The 22,950-nt window shown below is 46.4% G+C and overlaps 1 protein-coding gene across 1 annotated transcript in view; it reads left to right on the top strand.

Annotated features, from left to right (window-relative positions):
- Positions 1-19,705, top strand: part of LOC104839501 (chromosome unknown open reading frame, human C14orf37) — a 62,329-nt gene extending 42,624 nt beyond the window's left edge. Inside the window, exons 5-7 of the mRNA XM_010579824.1 lie at positions 14,634-14,665; positions 19,306-19,440; positions 19,637-19,705. Coding sequence (XP_010578126.1) covers positions 14,634-14,665; positions 19,306-19,440; positions 19,637-19,705 — 236 coding nt within the window. The remainder of the gene's footprint in view (positions 1-14,633; positions 14,666-19,305; positions 19,441-19,636) is intronic.
- Positions 19,706-22,950: the final 3,245 nt, after the last annotated feature.

Raw genomic sequence — 22,950 nt, 5'->3', positions numbered from 1 at the left:
GCGGGTGGTGAGCAATTGCCCTGCGCATCATTTGTACATTCCAATCCTTTATTACTACTGTTGTCATTTTATTAGTGTTATCATTATCATTATTAGTTTCTTCTTTTCTGTTCTATTAAACCGTTCTTATCTCAACCCAGGAGTTTTACTTCTTTTCCTGATTTTCTCCCCCATCCCACCGGATGGGGGGGAGTGAGTAAGCGGCTGCATGGTGCTTAGTTGCTGGCTGGGGTTAAACCACGACACCATTACAGGTTCTTCTTCCTCCTTACTGCATCATCCTCTTGGTACAGTTGTGAGTTTGCATTCACCAGCAAGCCACGGCATGGTCAAAAGCCTTAATGGAGAAGTGCTGCCCACTTTTCCTTGTGCTCACTCCACTGCTGGCCGTGGCTCCTGCGGGCCTGAGAAATGGGAGGGAAGCGTGGATTCCTTAATCTCTAACAGTGCAGCATGTCAGTATGATGCTTTCAAGCACTCTATCAAAGGGCAACAGTAAAAATATAGTGCAGAAGAAGCAAAGCTAGACACTGCCATGTCTGTAACACCATCCCACAGCATGCCATTGCTTCACCGTTCCTGGACTGTTTGGCTGGTAGGATCAGCCAAACAGCTTGCAAGCTTACTGTTGAGGAGTGGGAGGTGTACCTGCTGCTTGTTCAGAGCTTGTAGATCTCACGGGAAAGTGGGTGATGGATCAAATCAGGATATGCTATCACTTCACCACAAATCCCTGTTGTGGTTTAACCCCAGCCAACAACTAAGCACCACGCAGACGCTCACTCACTCCCCCCCACCCAGTGGGATGGGGGAGAGAATCAGAAGCGAAAAGGTAAAACTTGTGGGTTGAGAGAAGAATAGTTTAATAGAACAGAAAGGAAGAAACTAATAATGATAATAATAATAATAAAATGACAATAATAATAAAATAATTGGAATATACAAAACAAGTGATGCACAATGCAATTGCTCACCACTCGCCGACTGATGCCCAGTTAGAACCCGAGCAGTGATCCACACCCTGAGCCAGTTCCCCCCAGTTTATATACTGGGCATGACATCACATGGTATGGAATACCCCTTTGGCCAGTTTGGGTCAGCTGCCCTGGCTGTGTCCCCTCCCAACTCCTCGTGCCCCTCCAGCCTTCTTGCTGGCTGGGCATGAGAAGCTGAAAAATCCTTGACTTGGTATAAACACTGCTTAGCAACAACTGAAAACATCAGTGTGTTATCAACATTCTTCTCATACTGAACCCAAAACATAACACTATACTAGCTACTGGAAAGAAAATTAACTCTATCCCAGCTGAAACTGGGATAATCCCTTATATTTAACTCCAGCCTTATGATGTGGATGACAAATGTGGTCCATCATAAGTGACTGGCTGTCTTGAGCTAAGATTTGGATCAGGGTGCTGGGAAACAAAACTGCTTTAGTTGCAGTGGATGACCTCTATTGGATGTGTGTTGGGGCTCACTGAATATGTGCATGCCCAGAGGGACTGTCCATCCAGTGGCCATCCGACATGTGGTGGGGTGGACCAGCCAGCCAGCTGGACGTGCATCTCCCCAAGCACAGTGTGGTGCCTGCAACTCTCCTCCTGCCCAAAGACAGCTTCTAAAGGGGAGGTGGTGATATGACGTGAATGATTCAAGCATTTTTGGCCTGAATGAGCCTGTTAAAGTTGGGTCTAATGAAAGCTCAGCCAGCCTTCGGTATCCTCCTATGATACTGTTCTTTGCCTTGGCCTGTTGGAGCAGCGATGTGATTTCTGTTATAATGTGGTGGCACTTTATGAGTGTATCTTGCTGCTGCCAAGCACTGATTCTCCAAGCAAGTCAGGGCTATGCTGTCTCAGGAGCTGCCTTTTCCCTTGCACAGTTTCCAAGGACTGGAGTTATAAATCAGAAGATAGAGGTCTCTGACCGGGGGAGGCTGCACAGCATCTGATCTGACACCACACCACTGGCACAGGATGAACCCACATTCATGTGGAGGCCATGTCCTGACCAAAGACCAAAAGTCCCATGGAGAGAGCAGTGTCCAGTCAGAAAAGAGCTGCAAGATGTCACAATGTCAAAAAAAAAAAAAGGGATTTGTAGTGCTGACCTTCATCCCGTCCCAGGCACTCTGCTCCTCTGGCATTCAGGCTGCTGCAGTGTTGGGCACAGTATACAATAAGGCACAAAGCCTTCGCCTGGGAGGTGACTGTTCAACTCCAAAATCACCTCCAAATGTTCCTTAACCTGAGCTCCTTTCCCTGGGAAATCATTTTAAGCCAGCTGCCAGACTCCATGTGGGGCTTGCCACCAGTGGGGAGCGGAGCACGTTCCCACCGGAGGGGCTGATTTCTGCTGCGAATGGATCCATCACCCTGGTTCTGTGGATGGATGATTGCCCACGGTCACTCTGGTTCCTGTAGGCACCAAGCAGCCTGGTACGATGAGAATTGCATTTCTGATTTGTATTTCCTTTTAGTAAGTGCTGTAGTAACACTTTCTGATGCACCAGATCCTGTCGCTTGGCTTCTAGTTTAGCCTGGTCTTACATGACTTCATGGGATGTACACAGAGGACTTCCCTCCCCCGCTTCATATGCTATAAATTTAGGGTGTTCATTCAAAATGCATTACAGCAAGTAGAAGGCATCATTCACGCTGCCTTGGCGTGATGCTGCGTGTCATTACCTCCCTGTCTGCCTCACTTCCAGGCATGAAGTATTTTTGTGCCATCGCTTTCCTGGAGCTCAGAGTCTAATCAGCAGTCTCCTGGTACCCGGCTCTCCTGCAACCTTCTCAGTGACCTGCCTTCCGAAGAGTGCCATAATTTCTGGAGTTTTTCTGGTCTTTAGGGGATAAAATCTGCCAGTGACAGAGGCCATTTGTTGACAGCAGGAATAAATCACTGGGAAGTGTAAGCACACTGGAAAATTACTGTACTACTAGCAAGATCCTACCATTTCCACGTTCTGTCCCCACTGGTTTGCTTTGCCCTTTGCTCATTCCCTTTCCCCTCTTTTTGATTTCCCTAGGGCCCATTCCCATAGGTCTACTGTGAATATCGCAGGTAGCTGGGAGAGGTTTTGGGAAAACCCACCCATTTACTTTCTTCACCTGCCTAATTATTTCATTTTTCTTCCTTCTTCCCTGGCTGGATAAGAGTGGTTTGCTCCACAGATTTTCAGCCTTCCCAGTTGTGAATTTTACCATAAGTTGAGATGGATATTGACCATTTTGGGCTTAATGTATAGTGTGTCTGAGTCTTCAGTCAGCTTCATGTTGACCTTAGTGGACAGTAGGTGAGGCCTTATGTGAATTAAATGAAACAGCATCTTGTCATGGACTCTTCATTAGCACCGAGTATGAAGTCCAGGCAGGCACAGAGTGATGAGCAGCAGTTGGGTATCATCTCCTCCCTGGAGCCGGGCTTCTCCTGGCAGTATGCACAATTTTCCTTAAGTTATTGAAGGTATCAATGGACACTACAGGTGTATAATGGGGCAGCACACCTGGGCAGGGCACATCCTCTGGTGGAAATGGTGCAATTCTGCTGAAGTTAGTGGAGTTTCCCCACGTAGGGAAAGGCTGACTTTGGTCTGTTGTCCCACATTTCATGTTCCTTCCTGGAGCAGGAGTAAGATCAGGTTCAATTTCTGTCACAAATACATGCTCAGAGCAGCTTTCTGAGCAGCAGAATTCTTCCCTTTTTGGTCCTGTATTTATCTGACAATTTGTTTCTCCTTGCAAACATTTGTTAAAAATTTTTCTGCATGTTCTGCCTTCAAGAATAGGTAATACAGTCTGAGTGGATGCTAATGGTAGGGGAAGGAGAATATATTTGTTTTTCCTTAACACTAGACACTTTGATACTTAAAATAATGACCTCCTAAAGAGCACTTGTTTCTGAATAGGATCAAATTACTGTGATTTAATATTCATACTGTATTAGCTTCTAGAACATCACATCCAGATGGAGGTGTTACAGTAGGGGCTATTAAAATCTGTAGGAAGAGGCTCTGACACAAGCAACTCACAATGGAAACGGAAAAGACCTACTAAATATTATATATTATACCCTTAATATTCCCATGGTAAGGATGGGAAATGGAATAACAGAGATTAATTTACTTGCCTGTGGTTATACAAGAAGTCAATTGCAAGGCTATTGAACCAGCATCAGGAACCTTAAGTCCCCATTTGGTGTTTTATCACAAGAGCATTGAATCACAGTGGGAATCGATGTTCCGTTCTTGATGCAAGAGGAATGTGGGATCAGAATTTTTCTGTTAGCAAATAAAAGCATGTGCATTTTCCTTTTGCGACTAACACTGGACAGTGCTCATGTTCCTAAGTATTTGCATGAAAATGAGGCTCTGAGATAATCAGATTTTATTTCTAGCATCTAATTGATGCTCAGGGCTTTGTGGTTTAATTACTAGAATAATTGTTTGCTGAAAACAGAGTTCAATATCTTTTTTTTTCCTTTAAAGGTCAACTCCATCATTTTCATTTCCAACCATTTAGTACTTTATTGATCTTTATGTTATTTCATGAAGAGTGGTGCATCTTGCCAACCAAAATAAAGGCCAAAACCTGAAATAAGAAAAATACATGATTTTTCTTGAATACAAAAATGGAAAATACCCTATTTCAGCCTTGCTTGTTGCAGGCAAAACCTTCATACAGAGTGCCCAGGAAAAATGATTCTGAAAATTACATTTGCTTTTTATGGAAAGAAAAAAGCAAACCAAGAATCTTTTCTGAACCTGATTAATATCAGACATAAACTGAAGTACAGGAAGAAATTTTGCAGTTTAGCTGCTGATTCTTTAAAGTAGATAAGGATGCGGGCTCTGTCAGGAGGGCAGGAAAGTCTATGTGGCTTGCATTTAGAGAGGGCTGAACGAGTGGGTTGAGTAGCTGCATGAAGAAATGCCCTCTCCTCTCTGTAGAAGGGAAGATCACGTGGCTTCAGCTGGAGATTTGGAAGGTATTTAGTCAAATAACAGGGACCGTTGTTTTGCTGCCATGCTGCAGCAAAAATGAGATGCTGTTAGAACAGAGGGATGCATGAGGCATTCTCCATCTGCAGCCTCTCCGGCTTTTTCACTCCCCTCATCACAGTGATTTGACATTTAGTTTTAATTTGCAAAAATGTATCTGTCTTTCCCAGATTATGTGAAAGGGTGCTGGGATATGGAGCAGAAAATAGGCTTGTTGAAAAATAGGCATTAAAAGGTAGCATGGGACCGATTTCCATTTCGTGTTCTTTTTCTACAAGTATACAGGGTCAAATCCTACAGTCGTAGCTCAGGCAAAACCACCGGCGATTTGAGGGGGACCTGGTGCCAGAAAGAGCTAAAAGATTGGCTTAATGTAAGTACAAAGATCCTCAAACCATTCTGCAGCTTGGCTCCCGGTGTCGGTGGCATCAGATGGCACAGCTTCCCCACCGCCGCAGAGCAGCTCCGCGCCGTTATTTATCACGGTTTGTTTTCTCTAGTCCCCGAGATGACTTGGGCAGATTGCAAACACAACACAGAGCCCGCTGACGGTAGGAAGAATTTATGTTCTAAGGCCACGTCCTCAGCTGCTGTAAATCAGGAAACGGCGAACGAAGGATCTCAATGTACCTTAAAGCTTTTTAAAATATCTATCGTTAAGGTTGCGGTGCGCTTACGGTGGAAGGGTAATGCTTCCCTCATAAGGCATTGCCCTGTAAATCTGCACATGTGTGTGGCTTGCCTGGCAATAACAGCCATGCCAAACATTAAATCTGTTGGATTTCTATTCTGTCGTATTCTAGTTCTTGATATCTTTACCAAATTTTAACTGTTTGGACTGAAATTTTTCCATGGTGCTTGCCCCATGCTTTTAAAGAAAATTTTAGCTAAAGGAGTTCACCTGCTCCAGTGTAGGAAGAGAGGGGAAAAATAGACCATCAATACTTTTTTTACTGGAGACCTCTGAGAAAAAAATAATGGGCAATTAGAAGTGTTACCCTGCCTAACATGCAAAATGGAGTGTTTCTTAACTCATGAGTCTTGACTTTGCAGCTTTAATAACCTTTTTAAGACAGCTTTTTTGTGCTGTTTATTTACCTACCACTGTCCAAATATTACTACATAAGAGCAGCAATTGAAGAGCCATGTGTCCTACGAAAGAAAGCCTTCATGGGCTTCTTCAATGCTTTTCTCAGGGCACTAATGTATCTCTTCCAGAGTTTGTGCTAATCCCTGCACTCTGAATTCTTGTAAAATTTTACCGTATGGATGTTTTACTCTGCCACCCAGCTGAGGTCCCTCTGCGGCTCCCCCTCCCGCAGCCCAAATCACACTGGGCTGGGATGGACTTGTGCAAGTGCCCTCATTGCTCACTGCAAGGACCAGGTGAATGGTATTAACCTGGACTCCCGTAACACGGAGAATGGATTAAAAATTTCCAAAGAGCAACAAGATGAGCCCAAAACTGCCGTGAAAGCACTACCCCACTTTGTGCGTGCTGCTTCCCTTGGAGAGGAGCTGAAGAAGAAATGCAGCGTGAAGACCTTCTGGCAGGCTTGGAAACCCTTGAGACCCAAATCAGGGTTTGCTGTCTGTTTTGTCTCTGCCAAGGGAACGCAGGCGTTGGAGTTTTGAATGGAGATTTTCACCATTGCCTATGAGGCCACGCTGTATTTGCTTTTAGCCTCAGGATATTAGATCTTGCAGTCATGGCACATTTATGTTGTAGAGCGGCCATTGCATTTTAGGTCTTTTTAGGCGTTTTTAAGGTATTTCTCTTTCTCTTCTTGGTTCAGTAAGACTAATGGTATGGAGGCTGGACTACAGAGGGAGGGACAGAAGATAGTATCACAGTCAGAGCAGGAATTAGGCAGCTTCTGTATGCAATAAATCATAATATGTGTCAATAGTAGTATTGTGTGTGCTCCGTTCCAGGTCCTCTGGCTTCACCGCCTTTGTGCTTCCTCCTTCACCCTCACCCATCTTGTCTCTATGCTTTGCACTTCTTCCAAGTGAAACTTTCCATTTGAAAACATCCAGGCAATTTGGTGCAGGAGCCTCCCTGCTAAGTGAGGCATCAGAGTTGCTGAGATGTCTGTATTCAGCAGAAGAGAAGGACTTCTTCAGAGGAAAAATAAGTCCGTGTGTTGCTCTAGGAGCTGTGCCAGGGCAGAGCGGTGGAGAACCTGGTCCAGCGTGTGCTCTGGCATTTCCATAAGCAAAGTTTGCATTTCCTCTCCCAGAGTGCATGCAGCTTTTGGACACAGTGTGATACAGTAAATGTTTAATCGTACAACAAATTGTGACAGCCAATTCACTGTAACGTCCTGCTGATGCCTTTTACTCTTAGGATAGCGAGAGGTTTTCTACCTTGGCTTTGTTTTAACATCTTGCGCCTGTCTGGGATCACTTAGGGAGAAACAAACAAATAGTTTGTCTATGCCAACAAGTGTTTCCAAGGCACCGCAGAAGAACTGCGTTTACAGAGAAATGCAAAGGCAGAAGGGCAGTGCCTTTGCCAGCCTCAGCAGGTGGCTACTTGGTGCGGGCAGATCAGAGTGGAAAATGGCTTAAAAAGTGCAAGGGAAAAGGAAAAGGAGAAACCTGACTTAATGCCATGGGGAAGGCAGTGTCAAAAGGATTGGTAAGGTCAGGGAAGGAGTTTGGAAGCCCATTCAACGTCTGTTTTCGGGGTGAGCGTGGCGAGTTGTCCTCCACATCTCCCTTTCTCTCTGAAGAGTTTTGGGTAGGTCATGGCAGGCAGCAGTGTGCAGCCAGGCTTGGGTTGTAGCTGGGCAGACAGGGAAAAGGTTGTAGTCAGTACAGTTAATAAACCAGACAGTTGCATGCTAACTATTAAAGTTCACTTTGTTAATTCAAAGTTCACCCAACAAAATTTTTTTTCTGAAAACTAAATGGTAATTGTCAGTTTGACGTTTGTTTGATTATCCAGCTGTTCAAGTCTTCTTGAGTTGGGCATGGGGGGAAATGCATTCATCAAAATTCCCAGCAAGTAGTTTTTCTTCTGGTATTAAAAATATGCTGCCTTCTAACCAAATGCTATTTTCTGTATTATTTATTTGTGCCAGTAAGTAAATTGGCAATTGCGTTTTTTAAGGAAAAGGAGCCCATGCAGCCTTGTGCCATTAACTGGTCAGAGCTGAGCAGATGAAGCACAGAGCATTTCTGCAAAGTTGTTCTTACTAGTCTCGTTTAAAGGAAAGTGTCACCTGCAAAAGAAAGGGATGAAATCTGTAATGTAATAGGGCAGATTGCTTGGAGTATATAGACTGATTTAAAGTAATTGATCTTTTCTTTATTTTTTACACTTTAACCAGCTCTCCTTTGCTGGAATGAGGAATACAGCTTGGAAATTGCGCATGTAAGTGAGGGAAGAGGCAAACGAACTATAGCAAATGGCTTGCTCTGATGTACATAATGGAGATTGAATAGGTGCTTTGGAGGACAGTAACATCCCATTTTCTCACTACAGAGGCTTACACAGGTAGCTGCTCTGGCAGCGGGGTCTCTAGCAAAGTCTAAACATCAAGGACGAAGTTTACGCCTCCTGACTACCACCGGTTGTCAGCCCCAACCAGAAGCAACAGCAGACCCCAGCCATCTCCTGTCGGGGAACGGGAAGAGCAGGGTGGCGGGCAGGCATGGAAGAGGCTGTGCCGAGCTGCATCAGCTGCAAGGTGCAGTTACGTTTCACTGTACCGTGACCTACACAAAGCCTCACGTACAATTTCCACACTCTTGCAAATATGCCAAGCCGGCCTTTTCTTGCCTTACAACAACCGTAGCCGTTGGTGGGCTGAAGACCTTGTCCTCGCCAGAGGAAGGCAGAGCAAACCCAACATCCACGGCAGGCACCGCCAGTGCTTAAAAAGAGCTGCTCTCCTTGCTCCTTGGCTCCATCCACCTGCATCTTGTCCCATGCACAGATCACTCGCGGAGGGAACTGTCGTCTGCTGCAGTGGGGGCTTTGTCCTTAAACAGCTTCTCTGGTTCCTGAGATAGGGAGGTCTCTGATTTCAGACAGACGTGAAAGCAATTAATGGTAGCTGTTAGATGAAAATCTTTTCATGCCCTAAGCGTATTGGGGTGACTGATATTTTCTGATTTCACAGAATGAAGCTTGGTGCAGCTCTCTCAGCCTATTGCATTTAAGGAATTGCAGATGTACTGGTCAGGTCAGGTTACCTGAGCTCCAAGTTAGTTCTTAACCATAAAACCATCCTTCAGTCCTTTTCTCTGCCCTTTGGAGAGTGTATAGGAGCTTGGGTGCCACATTTTCACCACTGGTCTGGTGGTCGTGGTGGAGAATTATTAAAAGAGAAGATGCTGGATGTACCTTCATCAGTATCAAGATGAAGTTCTGGAATGAAGATGTAAATGCTGGATTTGGAAATACAGCGAGATGCACTGGGCAGATAACGTGCCGGTTTTGCCATGGAAAAACACAATTGCTTTTAAATTAAAAAAAGGAATATGATTAAAAAAAAGCTGGTAAGATGAAATTAAAGTGACAAGATAAAGCAGCAGGGCATCCAAGAGGGGAAAGGCAAGACGAAACTGATGGCAGGAGGGCATGAATTATTGATTGAAATCTCCAGCAGAAGGTAAAGTCTTTGCATTTTCTTATCTGAGAAGGGAGAGAATGAATGAGAAGTGAACAGAATTATTAAGCAGCTTTATCATTGCATTGGAGTGGATAATTAGGCAATTAGGATTACTAAAAGTTGGCAAAGCATGAAGCCCAGAGGACTTGACTTGTGCTCCTGATTTCAGAGGGGGGTGGTGAGGGAAACGGGGAAAAGCCTTCGGCGAGAGATTTGATGGTGCGTTATGGTGAGTCTTGAAGGCAGAGCCTGGCTCTGGCAGCCCATACCCTGCAGCTTCCAGAACAAAAGGGGGTTCAAGAGACCTGGCTAATAAGAAAGAACTTATTTGAAGATGGACAGTCCTCAGAACAGCAACAAAAAGTGAGATCATGAGTGAAGGCCACCGGTAAGGGTTCAAGGAAGGAGAGCACAGCAAGTTGGACTCGATGATCCTTATGGGTCCCTCCCAACTTGAGACACTCTATATTCTGTGATTCTAATAATGGTACTTGTGGCCCCACTTTTTTCCGTGGTGGGGATGCACAGTAGCCATGGGAGTTACTGTGTAGTAAATGTTTTGTGTGCTTTTTCCAGATCTTTGCCCTCAGTTAACATCCCTTCTCCTTTCAGGTGAGTTGTTTGTAGCGAGACTTTGCAGGGCCATAAGCTGAGGATGCTGCGAGATCCCTGAGCAGAGCACCAAGAGGTCAGACTCTTCCCTCGGAGGAAAGCGTCAGACTGTGGTTTAGACTTGCAGTGAATATGGTCTGTCATGCTACATTAATTTAATTTTCTTTGGTCAGAAGCAGCAAATACTGGATTTTTCCCTGACAGAAATCATGCAAACGCTTCGTTGTCAGAGGATCATTCCAGCTGAACTTGGAAGCAGCTTCCAAACCTCTTCCTCTTTGATTGTCCTTTGTAAATGATATCTGATCACTCCTTCTGTAAAGAGGAGTTCCGCAAAAAACAATTGAGCAGCTTGGGTAAGCTCGCTGAATCTATTCTTGTAGAGGATGCAAATCTGTAGAACACAGTGGAAAGGAGAGGGATGGGAACACAAGAGCCATCTCCCAGGAGGATTAGTTTGGATTTATAGCATTAAAGAGTTCAGTGGTGAAAGGAGATGTTGGGCCATCCAGTGCCATGTACCACAGACCCTCAGATGTCACCTATTGCCCCTCTCCTGAGCCTTCAGCCTGCATCTGGCAAAACCTGAACTTTCAGAAAGGTTTCACTCACGGGACTTTTTGACTGTCCCTTTGGACCAGGTTCTTCCCAGGAAGAGCCAGGCAGGCACCACAGGCTGCTGCTTACCTCTGCAAATTAGCCTAACTTCTTTAGTCGGCATCGTGGCTTCTTAATAGCTGGCTGCACATTTTGAAGGGGAAAGCTGGGTAAAAATGGCTAAAAATAGCACAGTGCATCTGTAACTGTCTGAATTCATCCTGGGCTGCTCTGACGCCAATGCCAGACAGCCGTGCTCCTCCTCTGTGCTCCTGACCTGCTTAATCTTAAGCTATATGTTATCTAAAATTAATTTGCAGTGATGCAGACATTATATAAATCACTGAGGAAATGTCAGATTATGTATGTAATTTTCAGAAGTGCTCATCTAACTTAGCTTCCCATGAAACCAAGGGATCAAAATTAAGCCGAGGCTGAGAGTTTGGACTAGTCACCGTCCTTAAAATGCCATGGAAGACAAGCCAGCACTGCAGACACGTGTTAGTGATTTCACACCCAGAGACTGTTGTCATTTGTTGAGGACATTCAGTGATCAGGGAAGGAAAAAAAGGGGATGATGAAAAATACATGGACTAGAGTATTTGTTACTAATTATTTCCTTGGCCTTATTGGCAAGTTATCTAGTGTTCTCAGAGCGTGTTGCACTTTTATGAGAAGATGCCATCCACAATGTTCCTCTTCCAAGACCAAGTTCAGAATATTAATTATGGATAATGATGCATAATTAGAGTCTGAAGTCCAGAATTAATTGACGGTAGCTATTTAGCATAGATATCAATTCCAACTTGAAAAAGTGCTTTATCTCCTACCCACACCCCGTAGTGTCCACATATGGGTGAATAATTGGAGCAGTAAGCGCTCAGTTTCAGTGACAGAGTGGCTTGTCATTTCCTCAAAGGTCTTAAAACAGTTTTGTGCATTAGTGACATTAAAAGTGTTTGTAACTCACGGTAATCCGGTGCTCCTTGACTTGTCATGGCCCCAGCCTGACAGAGCAAGGGGGTCCGGGACCATGGCTGCGGCTGCTCCGCACTCTCCACTCCTGCCCAGGAGAGCTGGACCCGCTGCTGCTGCACATCGGTGCAGTCCTGCCAGGACGTTGAAGGGCCAGCCAGGTTTTTGACCTCCTGCTGCCTTAACCTCCCAAATTTGGGACCATTATTTTCCTCTAGCACAGGTCAGAGGCTGTCAGCCAGCTTGCGACTGCAGTAGAGCACCTCTCGGAGAGGTGCCCAGTCTGGGATAAATCACGTTGTGGTGTTTTTCCTGTGGCTTGCATTGATTCACGAAGGCATCTGACATGTGCTCTACATGGCTGAAAACAAGGTTGGTTTTAATAATAAGCAATTGTATAAATAGCAAATAAAGATTTGTACTATAGAGTCGGTGGGTCCCAATGGACATGCTGCTGTTGTTTTGTAGAGCAGGAGGGAACGAAGTCAGAATTTGCGTCCATTGAAAATAGGTAGTAGAATATTATTAGATCAGTCCCTGCCTCTGACTTGTCAGAAATACTCCAGAGTTCGTTGCTGCTTTAGAGACACCGTTGTTCAGCTGCAAGAAAGTGGGTCGACTATTGACGAGATCACCAATCCCGTATAATTATCGTGAAAGACATGTAAAAATAGGCTTTGTGCTTAGCTTGAGTTAGGGCCAACTGAGCATCATAGCGTGTTTAACCGGCTGTGTGCATGCACTGTGTGTACACGTGTAGCTGTCTGGATGTGCAGGGAGGACCTCAGTCCAAAGCCCCAAAATGTGCACCGTGGTTTTGAAGCTGTGGCTGTTACTGTGTGACTGTGAGTCACTGTCACCACTCCTCCTGGCAGCCTGGAGTAAAACACGATAGCGTCGTTAAACGTGAGAGCCATGAGAAGGCTGGAATAAAACACGATAGCATCGTTAAACATGACAATCATGAGAAGGTTCTTTGGCAAGAATTTTGGGATGAATTCCTTTGGTTTGCAATATTTGTGTTTTTAAGCAGAATCTTCCCAGTGTTTGGTCTCTCCCATGCCTGTCAGCAAGGCAGCAGCACAGGGGCTCTCCTTGCAAGTCTAAGTGACGTTTACACCCAGTGTTTGTTTTAGTGTTACATCTAGAAACCTGGCTGAGAAACCTAGCCCAGGGGAACCAAGTGTTTCCTTCCTCTCTGGTATTCCACTGGGAGTGACATTCAAGGCATGCAGGCTTGGACTGGCAGAGGACGATGACGATGGCACCTTCATAAATTGAGTTTACTACAGCTTAGTCCATGCAGGTCAGGACTAATGGTGGGAAGAGTTCATAAAAGAAGACCTCTTGTCCTCTTCTAGTGCTGTGGGTGTCTGTCTCCTGGATAACTCATTTTTTTCCTTAGCTACCTGTCAGAGATAAGTGAGTTTGCGTGTATGCTCCTGTGCCTGTTTCACACTTTTTCACTTCTAGGTAATTTGGGATCCATCTGTTTGGAAAGTGTTATGTTACTAATCGTTAAAAAGGGATTATTCAAATCACTTTGAACTTGTTAAAATAATGCAGTTTAATTCAGTGATGCTGACGTCTGGTCTGAGTCTTGCTACTTCCTAGCTGCTGTGCTTCTCTGTATTGTATCTGACACATAAAACTGTCATTTACTGATGGCCCTACTGCTGCACCCTCCCCACTCGCAATAAGGCTCTCATTTCAGAAGGATGGTTACCCTGAGTGCTATACGTGCATGTGCAGACTAATACTGCTAATGCAATTTTTGAAGGGAGCTTCTGTAAGAAAGCAGGCTTGGAAATAGGGTCTCACTCCATAAACGGTGTGTTACGTTTGGGATTTAATGCATCCTGGGAGAACTATCCCTCAGAAGGACAACGGTGCATCCAAGAGTCCCCTTGTGCCTGTCGCGTTGTCCTCCTGGACAAATGGGGATCCTTGACTAGGGCTTAAAACACAGTTGCCGAACCCTGAAAAAAGCAACATTTAACTGTTTACATGCCTCTTTCCTATGAGCAGGAATTTGTTAAAATATTACGAGATCTTTCAAAGGCAGAGCATTTTCTCTTCGGTGCAATGCAGACAAATCCAGTCACCTGTGGAGTTAATGAGTCGTGCACCCGCTGCAAAGCACTTGCAGGTCTTTGAGATTAGCTGAATATTTCATCCCAAAGTACATGCCATTAAAGACTCTTGATTCTTGGGTATCATATTTCATAGGACTTATATTGACTGTTAGGAAATGAAAGTCTCTGTGATGGCAGTATAAATTTACTTGGTTTAGTAATTTAGCACCTCCAGTGCTATCCCAGTCCTCTGGTAACTTCCCAGAGCAGGGAGTAGCTGCTTCCAGAAAAGCAGGGGAATAAAAGACAGGGAATTATACTTTTTTAGGCATCATTACAGGCTATGCCAAATAGAGGGAAGAATATCTGTGTGGAGGAGGCCACTGGAAGGGGATAGCCATGCTGTAAGTTTTTCTCCTTGTCAGACATCCCAGTGTGTGTATGAGAAGTGCTGGTTAAAACCCCACAACCTGAAATACTGTTTTTCATCTTCCTTTTTTAATCGCTCTGAAGATGTGAATTGCACAGGCAAAAGAGAGCTTCTTGCCTGCCAACTCACTTGAAGAGTTTCTGGTGTTGATCTGCTGCATTTGCTCTCTTTCATGAACGAGAAGAGAGGAAATCTAATGAAAAGTGTTATCAGCTTGTCAAGTTAATTAGTGTCTATTTTAATACTATCATTATCCTTCATTACTAATTAATATAACATAAGTAACATGATTACAGCTTTTTTGTCTTATTTTTCAGTGAGAAGCTGGATGGAGAAGCTGAAAGATAAGGTAGGAGACTCAGTATTTCAACTACTTTAAAAACAAAAACATTTTTACTTGCAGGAATAAATAAACTCTTGTCAGTGCAGTTCTTTATCTCTACAAAGACAATTGAGAAAGGGCTTAAAATTGTCTCTGGGAGGCAAATGAACCAGATGCTGCTGTTGTATATAGTGGTGTAAATCCACAGTACATCCCTGATGAGTAGTAACTAAGAGCAGTAGGAGGGTCAGAGGTGTTTGATAGACTTCTCTGCACTAGAAAATGACCTGCTCTTCAGACTACCCGAGTTACTTTTTTTATTGCCCTCTCTAACTTACCTCCACCCCTTTTCTCTAAGTCCTAAGCTTGGTTCTGGATCCAAATCAAGAGGATCTGGTGATCCTCACTGGTGAGAGGCTGCATGCCCCACCGGCACCTCTGGACAAGACCTTTCCTGCCTCTATGTGCAAGAAGAGCTGCAAATTCCTGGAAAGAAAAAGAGCAAACACAGGAAGACTGAAAAGATAACAGACCCTGATCTTTTCTCCCTAGCGTTACAGGGTGGTGGTACACGGAATGAAGAGTTGTGCCAGCCACAGGCAGTGATGACTTCTTAGGGTCTGCTGCCCTAGAGCAAATATTAACTTTTTGAAATGGTTGTGAAGCCTTCCAAATGTTGCGTTTATAATGGCAAAGCCATGAAGCTAGAAATGAGGTGACAGTAGTGTTTTAAGACAAGAACAATTTGTGACTCAACAGGGCTTGGAAATTCTTGAACAGGGTCAGAGTCAACAGACAAAAGAACCACCACAAGGAATAATGACTCAATAGGAAACTCCAGCCCGTGAAAATACATCTCTAAGCTTAAGCGGATTGTCACCCAATGAGCCCAGCCTTCCCATGTGATCCCCACCAAATCCCAGCAGCACCTTACCGTCAAGTCTGAACAGAGAAATGGGGTCTGGGTATCTGTTTTCCAGAACTGGGGAGTGGAAGGGTTTAAGGTGGGTTCCTGCCCAGCCCGTGTTGAGTTGCTTTTCTGCCTACAATAGGAAGGAGGCATGTCTAGTACAATCTGTGCTCATAGCAGAGCACCTTGGCCTGGGATTCAGCCAGAGCGAACGCTGAAAGGACAGAGAATGGTTTTGCCGATGAAGGTAAAAAGCAGACACCAAGACTGGTTGAGTGCCTGGAGTGAATGTAACGTGCATGGGTCACCTGCTCATGCCAGACCTACCCCAGCCAGCACAACACAAGCTCAGGGACATCAGGTGTCTTCTCACTGAGGCCGTAGCTTTCACTTCTTTCCTCTTGGCACCTTGTTGGCTACCTCTGTCCTTCCCCGTTGCGGAGTGGGGTGGCATGTTCCAGTCTCCAGCAGAGGTGTTCTGTAGAGTCTGAACCTCTTGCAGGTAGATGTTGGACTGCACGGCAGTGCCCAGTACACCCATTGGTATAACTGAGGGTCTGCTAGTGTCCACTTAAAAGAGAGACTCGGCCCTGAGCCATCTCCCTCCTCTGGGGAACGGCAGATGTGTGGAGGCAGATCGTTCACCTTGTTCACGGTTTCCCTTAGAAAAGCCCAACAAAAAAACACTCCCCCACCCCAACCAAATGCTGGTGTAGCAAAATCACTTGCAAATAAACCTGCTTACCCCATTTCCTCCTCTTCCTTGTTGAGTTTATCAGCATCAGTCATATGTGCCCCTGTCATGTGCTTTTGGCAGAGCCCTGTCCCCTCTATTTTACAATCCCTCCATCCAGAAGAGGATCCTGACACATGATGGCCCCATCCCTGAGAGATGTGTCCTGCTGTGTCTGTCAGGGCTGCTTTGCTGGGAGAGGGAAGGCTGTGGGGAGCATGGGACTGGGAGCATGGGTCAGTGACAGATTTATGTCCGGTCTCCTGCAAACACTGTGCAAATGTTGCATTTGGTATGCTGAATAACAGACATGAGGTTCCTCTGAAGTCCTTTGTTGGTTATCTCAAAGTCCGGTGGAGCCAGAAAGGTCATGGTCATGGATTGAGTGTATTAAAAGCATCCCTAGGATCTGTAAAGAAGCTGCGTCTTCCCCATGGGCAAGGGGTAAAAAAGTGGCTTCGGAGCTGCCTGTGAAATGGGGTAGGTAGCCTATCGGGCAAGTGCAGAAGCTCTTGTGAGTTGGGCTGTGTGACACAGAAGGGCTGCGAGAACAGGTCCTGGATCTGCTTCACATTGCAGGCTTTTGGGGTAGAAATCGTCGGTCCAGCTGTTAGGGGAAGCCTGTAAAAGGGCATGGGCTGGCCAGGCATGATAAAGGCTCACGGACGGGCTAGAGAGTTCACTGTAATAAAACCAGTGATTTCTGATACGGAAACTCGGCTGGGCAGCAGCTAAAAAGCCGTTTCCAGTCTCCCCTCACCACCCACGCCAGCAGCAAAGTTCCAGAAATAGAAAAACCCACGCTGCGCTAATTAGGTCACCCAATTAAGGCACCTTAACTGCCTCACGGAGATCCAGTCTCTTAGCTGTGTTCTTACTAACCTCCTTTTTTGGGAACTGGGGTGAAGGCAATGCAGCCCCCCTCCGAGCACGTGTGCTGAGCGGGGCCAGTTTTTTTGGGAGGGCGTTCAGGGAACCTGCACAATGCAGCTGAACATCCCTTAAGCCTTGGGATCCAGGCACAAAGGTGTTACTATTTAAAGCACCGAACAGCATCTGGAGGGGTTTGGGAGAGCAAAACAGCCCTTGTTAGCATTGTATCTGCCCTAGATGAAAGCAGTTATTTTTATTCTCCAAGTAAGTGTATGAAGCCAGGGCAGTGTGCACTGAATAGCTTTCCCCCCGCCCCAGCTCAGTGGATTATGGCAGAAAAGCAATTACGGTGTAAGCATGTGTTGTTAAGCTGCGTTGCAATTTGGGAATGCAGATGAAGATGAGTAGTTGTAAGCAATGGACTGAGGCTTGCTAAGAGCTGTCTGATAGTCCTCTGAATTGCACATGTGTCCCTTGGCAGGTGTAAAATCTATTTTGGGGGGTGTAGATGGCAAAGGGTAAAGCTGTAGTGCCACAGCAGAGGACTCTGTTGCTGCAGAGTGAACAAAGGCAGCGCTAATGAGGGAGGGAGCCAGGCTGTACCTGCCTCCCTTACTCCACTGAGTCCCCCAGCCTGAATTAGGTAAGGGTGCTGAAGAGGATGCTGAAGCAATCTGGCACTTTAAAACCTAAGTTAATTTTAATTTAAAACAGTAAAATATAAAATAACAAGCACTCGGGAATATTTTCCAAAGGCTTTGAAATGTTTAAAAGTGTAATTTTGAACTAGTCATGCTATCTATATTATTTTTTAATGGGCAATGCAAACCTACGGATCACAGCAATTGAATTAGAGCTGATTTACGTTTGATGTGCTTCCCTCAAGGACAGCTGAAGGTGTGCGTGCCCTCCCTCTATGTCATTGTCCTGCTCATGCAAGTGACCCCTTCCCATGCAAAGCGAAAGCGTTTGGTTCAAAGATTTTGAGTACGAAGCCGAGGAGGCTGAGGCTGGTCTGGACAGGGAGAGGGCAAACTGCTGCTTCTTCCTGCAAAAAGTGAGCACAGCCTGGCTCGGCATTTCAGCTCCTTCGGAGACCCAGCTGCAGGTGTTGGGAGCAGCTTCTGCCATCCCCGTGCTGAGATGTGACATTAGTGTCCCAGGGCATTTGCTTCCCCATGCAACGTGTCTCTGTTTGGGGAGCACAGGAGCAGTGTAATACTCTTTACTGGAGGCATATTTAGAAGTCTGGCCACAGTGAAGACACGCTCCAGCAATCAGAGCTGGCCAGGAGGAGGTTGGGTCCCTTTCCCACCCACCTCCCACGACGGAGGTTGTGGCCGTTCTCCGAAAACAGCTCCTCGCCCCTTCCGCTGGCTCCCTGGCTGGTGCCTGCCCTCTCGCCTGGTGGGTCTTTCTCACACCCTGTCTCTTCTGCCTGCGCTGCGCTCTCCTCTGCCTGCTCCTGCCGCCCCCAGGGCTGCGGCGCAGGGGGCTGCGGGCAGCGGGATGCCGAGGCACTCGCCACCGTACCACTCCGCACCGCACTGCTAGTCCAGATTCGTGCCGAAAAGCATGATGGCAGCTTTTGACTGTCCGGATTGAGCTCTGTTGAATGTGGCCAGACATATACCTGTGTCTTGATTTATGCTGGCAGCACCTGGGGAGCTCGGAGCAGCACTCAGCCTACTCTACCCAGCATGTAGTGAAGCTGTTTGGGTGTTCACAGGTCTTTGCTGTGGCTCGGGATTGCCTGCCCTTGGCAGTTGAGGTTTTCCTTTACACGTGCACCTGTATTAAGAGACATTCCATCCCGGCACTTGCAACTGCACCAAAATCACTCCCTCTCCTAAAGGCGGGCAAACACTGCAATGTCTCAGCTATCATAAGGAAGTATATGTTAGCAAAAGCTGATGGTAAGCAAAAGCTCCTGTGGTGCTTACCAGCTTGGTCCTGGAGTGGGGCTGGTTGGGGGCTTGCTTAGGAATCCTGGAAGCAGGGCTCATCTGATGCAGGCAGGTGATAGGGACTGAAATACAATAAACTTTGATGAAAGCAGCATAGGGGTATATTGCAGTCCTAGACTGGTGCAAAACGACTCCGAAAGGATGGTCTTGTGAGTGCTGCTCTGCTTCTCTCTTTTCTGCATAGGCAGGATACATGTCGGGGATGCTGGTTCCTGTAGGAGTCGGAATAGCTGGAGCTCTCTTTATCCTAGGAGCACTCTACAGCATTAAGATTATGAATCGCCGAAGGAGAAATGGCTCAAAGAGACATAAAAGAAAGGTATGACAACCGCAAAGGAAAACCCCAATCCCACCCGCTCTCATTTTGGCTGTAGAGAGAGTGCAGCCTGGTTATGGTTATGGTTTGTCTGGGTTGAAGCACCTGGGACCTCTCAGTTAGAGTACGGGGGGGATCCAAATGCTCTTCGTTTCCTTTTTGCATGTGGAGCTCTTCCATGTTTCTTTTCTTCCCCTAGCAGAGGGAATTTAACAGCATGCAAGACCGAGTCATGCTCTTAGCTGACAGCTCCGAAGATGAATTTTGAATCGAACTGCAGTGCCCTTGTGATAGCCCGTGACTTTTAAAAGGAGGGAGGGGGAGAAAAAGAACAAGCGACTTTCTGCTGCATCGCTGCTCTCCGCCGCCCCGAGCCACCGAGCAGTGGTCGGTACCACCCCGGCGAAACGGCATGCTATGCTCTACGTGTACCGCGCAGTGATGTTTGTTTTGATACAGTAGTGAGATTTCACATTTGCACCCGGCGCCTCATTCAGATCCACAGCGCGTCTTGTTACAGCTGGAGCTGATCCATATGGATGATTATTTTCCTATTACCCTGGTGTACTGTTTTGGTCCTGGCTGGCAGTAATCTAATCATAACAATAGCTCTCACCTAACCCGGGAATGGAAATCTTTACTGTGAATGACTTCTGTCCAATTTGTTAATTTTAAATGTTACATTACCTGAGCTAGAGTTCATTAGTGCTAAGATTAGCTGCTCTGCTTAATTAATGAGTTATGCACTTGAACTGTATCCCTTGCCACCTGAGAAGTGCCCATGTACAGTGTTGTTGATACAGTTTGAAGCACATTTCTGCACTCGGTTCCCCGACTCTCACCCCTTCTTTCTTCCTTCAGCTCTGCTCCACGCTTCTGGGAGACACACAGGAATGGCCTCAACACTCGATTCACAACAAAAATCCTAGTCCATTTTCAACCAGCACTGTCTGTTACAGCACAATAAATACCAGCGCTCACCTACTGACGGATAGTCTTGCATGGATCTCTTAGCTTTTGTTCAGTGTGCAAGTAGGTAAGAGAAGAGGCAGGTCAGAGGTTTCTTCGGCTTCTGCCTCCTGTTTGAAGGACACTAGTTATTGGTTCATCTCTTTCACAAGGCTGCATTCGCACAGAGATGGAAGTGGAGCATCTGTCTCCTTTAGCTGCTGGAAATTGCATTTTCAGCCCCTGAAAGCTGAAATCCCTTTGGGGGATCTGTGTGGGTCTTCTCTCCAGACCACCAAATGCAGAAAGGCACCAAAGGTTGCGGAGCGGGTGACTGTCAGTGTCGAGGGATTCGTGGCTGATAGTCGGCGGCCGCAGCTGGAGAGATGTCTGCTATGGGGAGGTGAAATGGTCACACTGGGAACCCTTGGCCATGGGGGAAAAGGTGAAGCTGTAGGACAAATGGCTGCAGAAGGTTGTGGAGGTGAAGCCCAGGGGTGGCAGGGGGTGAGGGCAAGCTGCCGTGCTGCCTGGGCTGCTAGCACCGTGTTGCATAGGGAGACAGCCGGTGTCTGAGATGTTACGGGAAGCGAGCAGGGGAAACTAATGTCGCTTTGCACAGAAATGCTGTCAAAATAGCTAGAAAAAGGGCTGCGTTACTTTATCTCTGCTTCTGGTTGTGAAATGACTTCAATCTGACATTTATGCAAAACATCCGTGTTTCTGAGGTGGGAAACGCTGTTCTGTGGGGAATCATCCTTTGTACGAGGAACAGCGACTGTTGCCGGAGGAGACCTGATTAGACAAACAAGGCCAGACCACACATCTACTGAGATTAAATCCCACTGAGCCTTCGAAGAAGTGGAAGGGAGGAGAGTTGGGGGGGGGGCAGATGCAAGATTTCATTCCTTGTAAAGGTGAAAAGATGTCGATGATAGTAAGCAAATGTCTCGTGGGTACGTGGGTGGGTTTGCAAGGTAGAGGCGACATTTGGAAGAACCTCCTGAAGGAGAGTCCTCTCTTGAGAGGGTCAGGGCCTCCTCTGGACATTAAGTCATCAGATGTGATGTTCAGTTCTAAACAAGCAGTGCTCTTCAGAGCCCAGGTACTTTCCTCTAGGCCTTACCCACACACCTACTGAGTCACCTGGAGAAGGACAGGCGGGACAACCTGGTTTCAAAATGCTGCTACTGATGCTAGTCTTCCACTCGAAGAGTTGCGCATGGTCCCTCGCACATCCATCCCGCTGAGCGCGTGGGAAGCAGGTTGGGGGAGACACAGTAAAACCTGGTCCATCAGCATGTTGGGGAGTCTTCACACCCTAATGCCTCTAGGACAGGCTTTCCCAGCCAGGGCTCCGCAGTGCTTGCATCTCTCCCTTTTCATTCCTGAAACTTTGATCGGGAGAATTTTGCCTTGTTAAAAGCAGCCCCACATCTTTAACAGGCACTGACTGGCAGCCCACTGCTAAGTCCAGGTGCCCCTACCCAAAATTAAAACCTCTTTCTTCTGTAATAAGTGATCAATCCAAGCTAAGAAGAAGTTTTCCTTTCAGTCTAATCTCTCCCTATTTCCTTCTCATTCCTAAGTCTCTTGGAGCTTGGAGGTGGTCAGGAGGTGTTAACGGTCCAGTTGAACTTTGCTGGCTGTCCTGCAGTTTTGGGAATCTGGAAATGTCCCTTGGGCTCTTTGATGATTTGTTCCTGGCAAGGCATGAAGGGGGTTGCAAGGTGGAATGACATCTCCTCCATCCCAGTTTGCTGGAGATCATCTCCAGAAAGGCTTGTCTTTTAGGTACAGTGCCAGGCAGGCTGGAAACAAGACTACATAGGCACCTGCAACATGTTCTTGATATGCTTTACCTCGGTCCAGCCAGGGAGGCATGAAGAATAAGCAGTGACAAAGGGCATTGGCCTCTCTGCAAGAGGGACTCTGTCTTGGAGCAGAAAGGATGGTAGCTGGGCTGGCCGAGTCCTCTGCATGCAACTGTAGCCAGAAAGAGAGACCCGAAATAACACTGGAAAAGAGGAGCTGCCAGCGATACTGCAGAACAGAGCAGATGTACCAGCAAGACCCAAGCAGCTGGAGATCAGCAGGGTTTTGTGCAATAACAGCCTGTGAAGGACAGTCTCCTCTTGCTTTCCCGTTAATGGTACTGTGCCTACGCAGTGTGTGATAACAGCACAAGTTGCATTAAGTAACCGATAAAGTGCAGAGCTCCTGGGCCAGCCAGGAGGAGGAGGGATGGCTGAGCGAGGCTGCTGGTCTGAGTGTAGGTATCCCAGCTCTGGCAGCACAGGAGGAGCTTTATGGATGTGTTGTCTATTTGATGGATTGGGAAGGCTGGTGGGGAGGTGCTGTGGCCTTTCGTTGTGCTAATAAATCCACAGTTTGGGAAATACTGACTTTCTGCAGTGGCAATCAGCTTCACTGTCTCTCTTCTTCTCCCTCCCCAACATACTGAAGTTAAGAAATTAAAGGCAACACTGCCAGTCAGAATGACAAAGGTGGTGTTTTAGTGCATTGGCTGGGTGCCCTGGTGTCCTGAAGAACCAGGCTTCACTC

The sequence above is a fragment of the Haliaeetus leucocephalus genome, unplaced genomic scaffold, assembly GCF_000737465.1.
Source record: "Haliaeetus leucocephalus isolate CR32 unplaced genomic scaffold, Haliaeetus_leucocephalus-4.0 Scaffold678, whole genome shotgun sequence".
Lineage (NCBI taxonomy): Eukaryota > Metazoa > Chordata > Aves > Accipitriformes > Accipitridae > Haliaeetus > Haliaeetus leucocephalus.
Note: the sequence above shows the minus strand (reverse complement) of the source record. Positions and strands in the feature narration are given on the sequence as shown.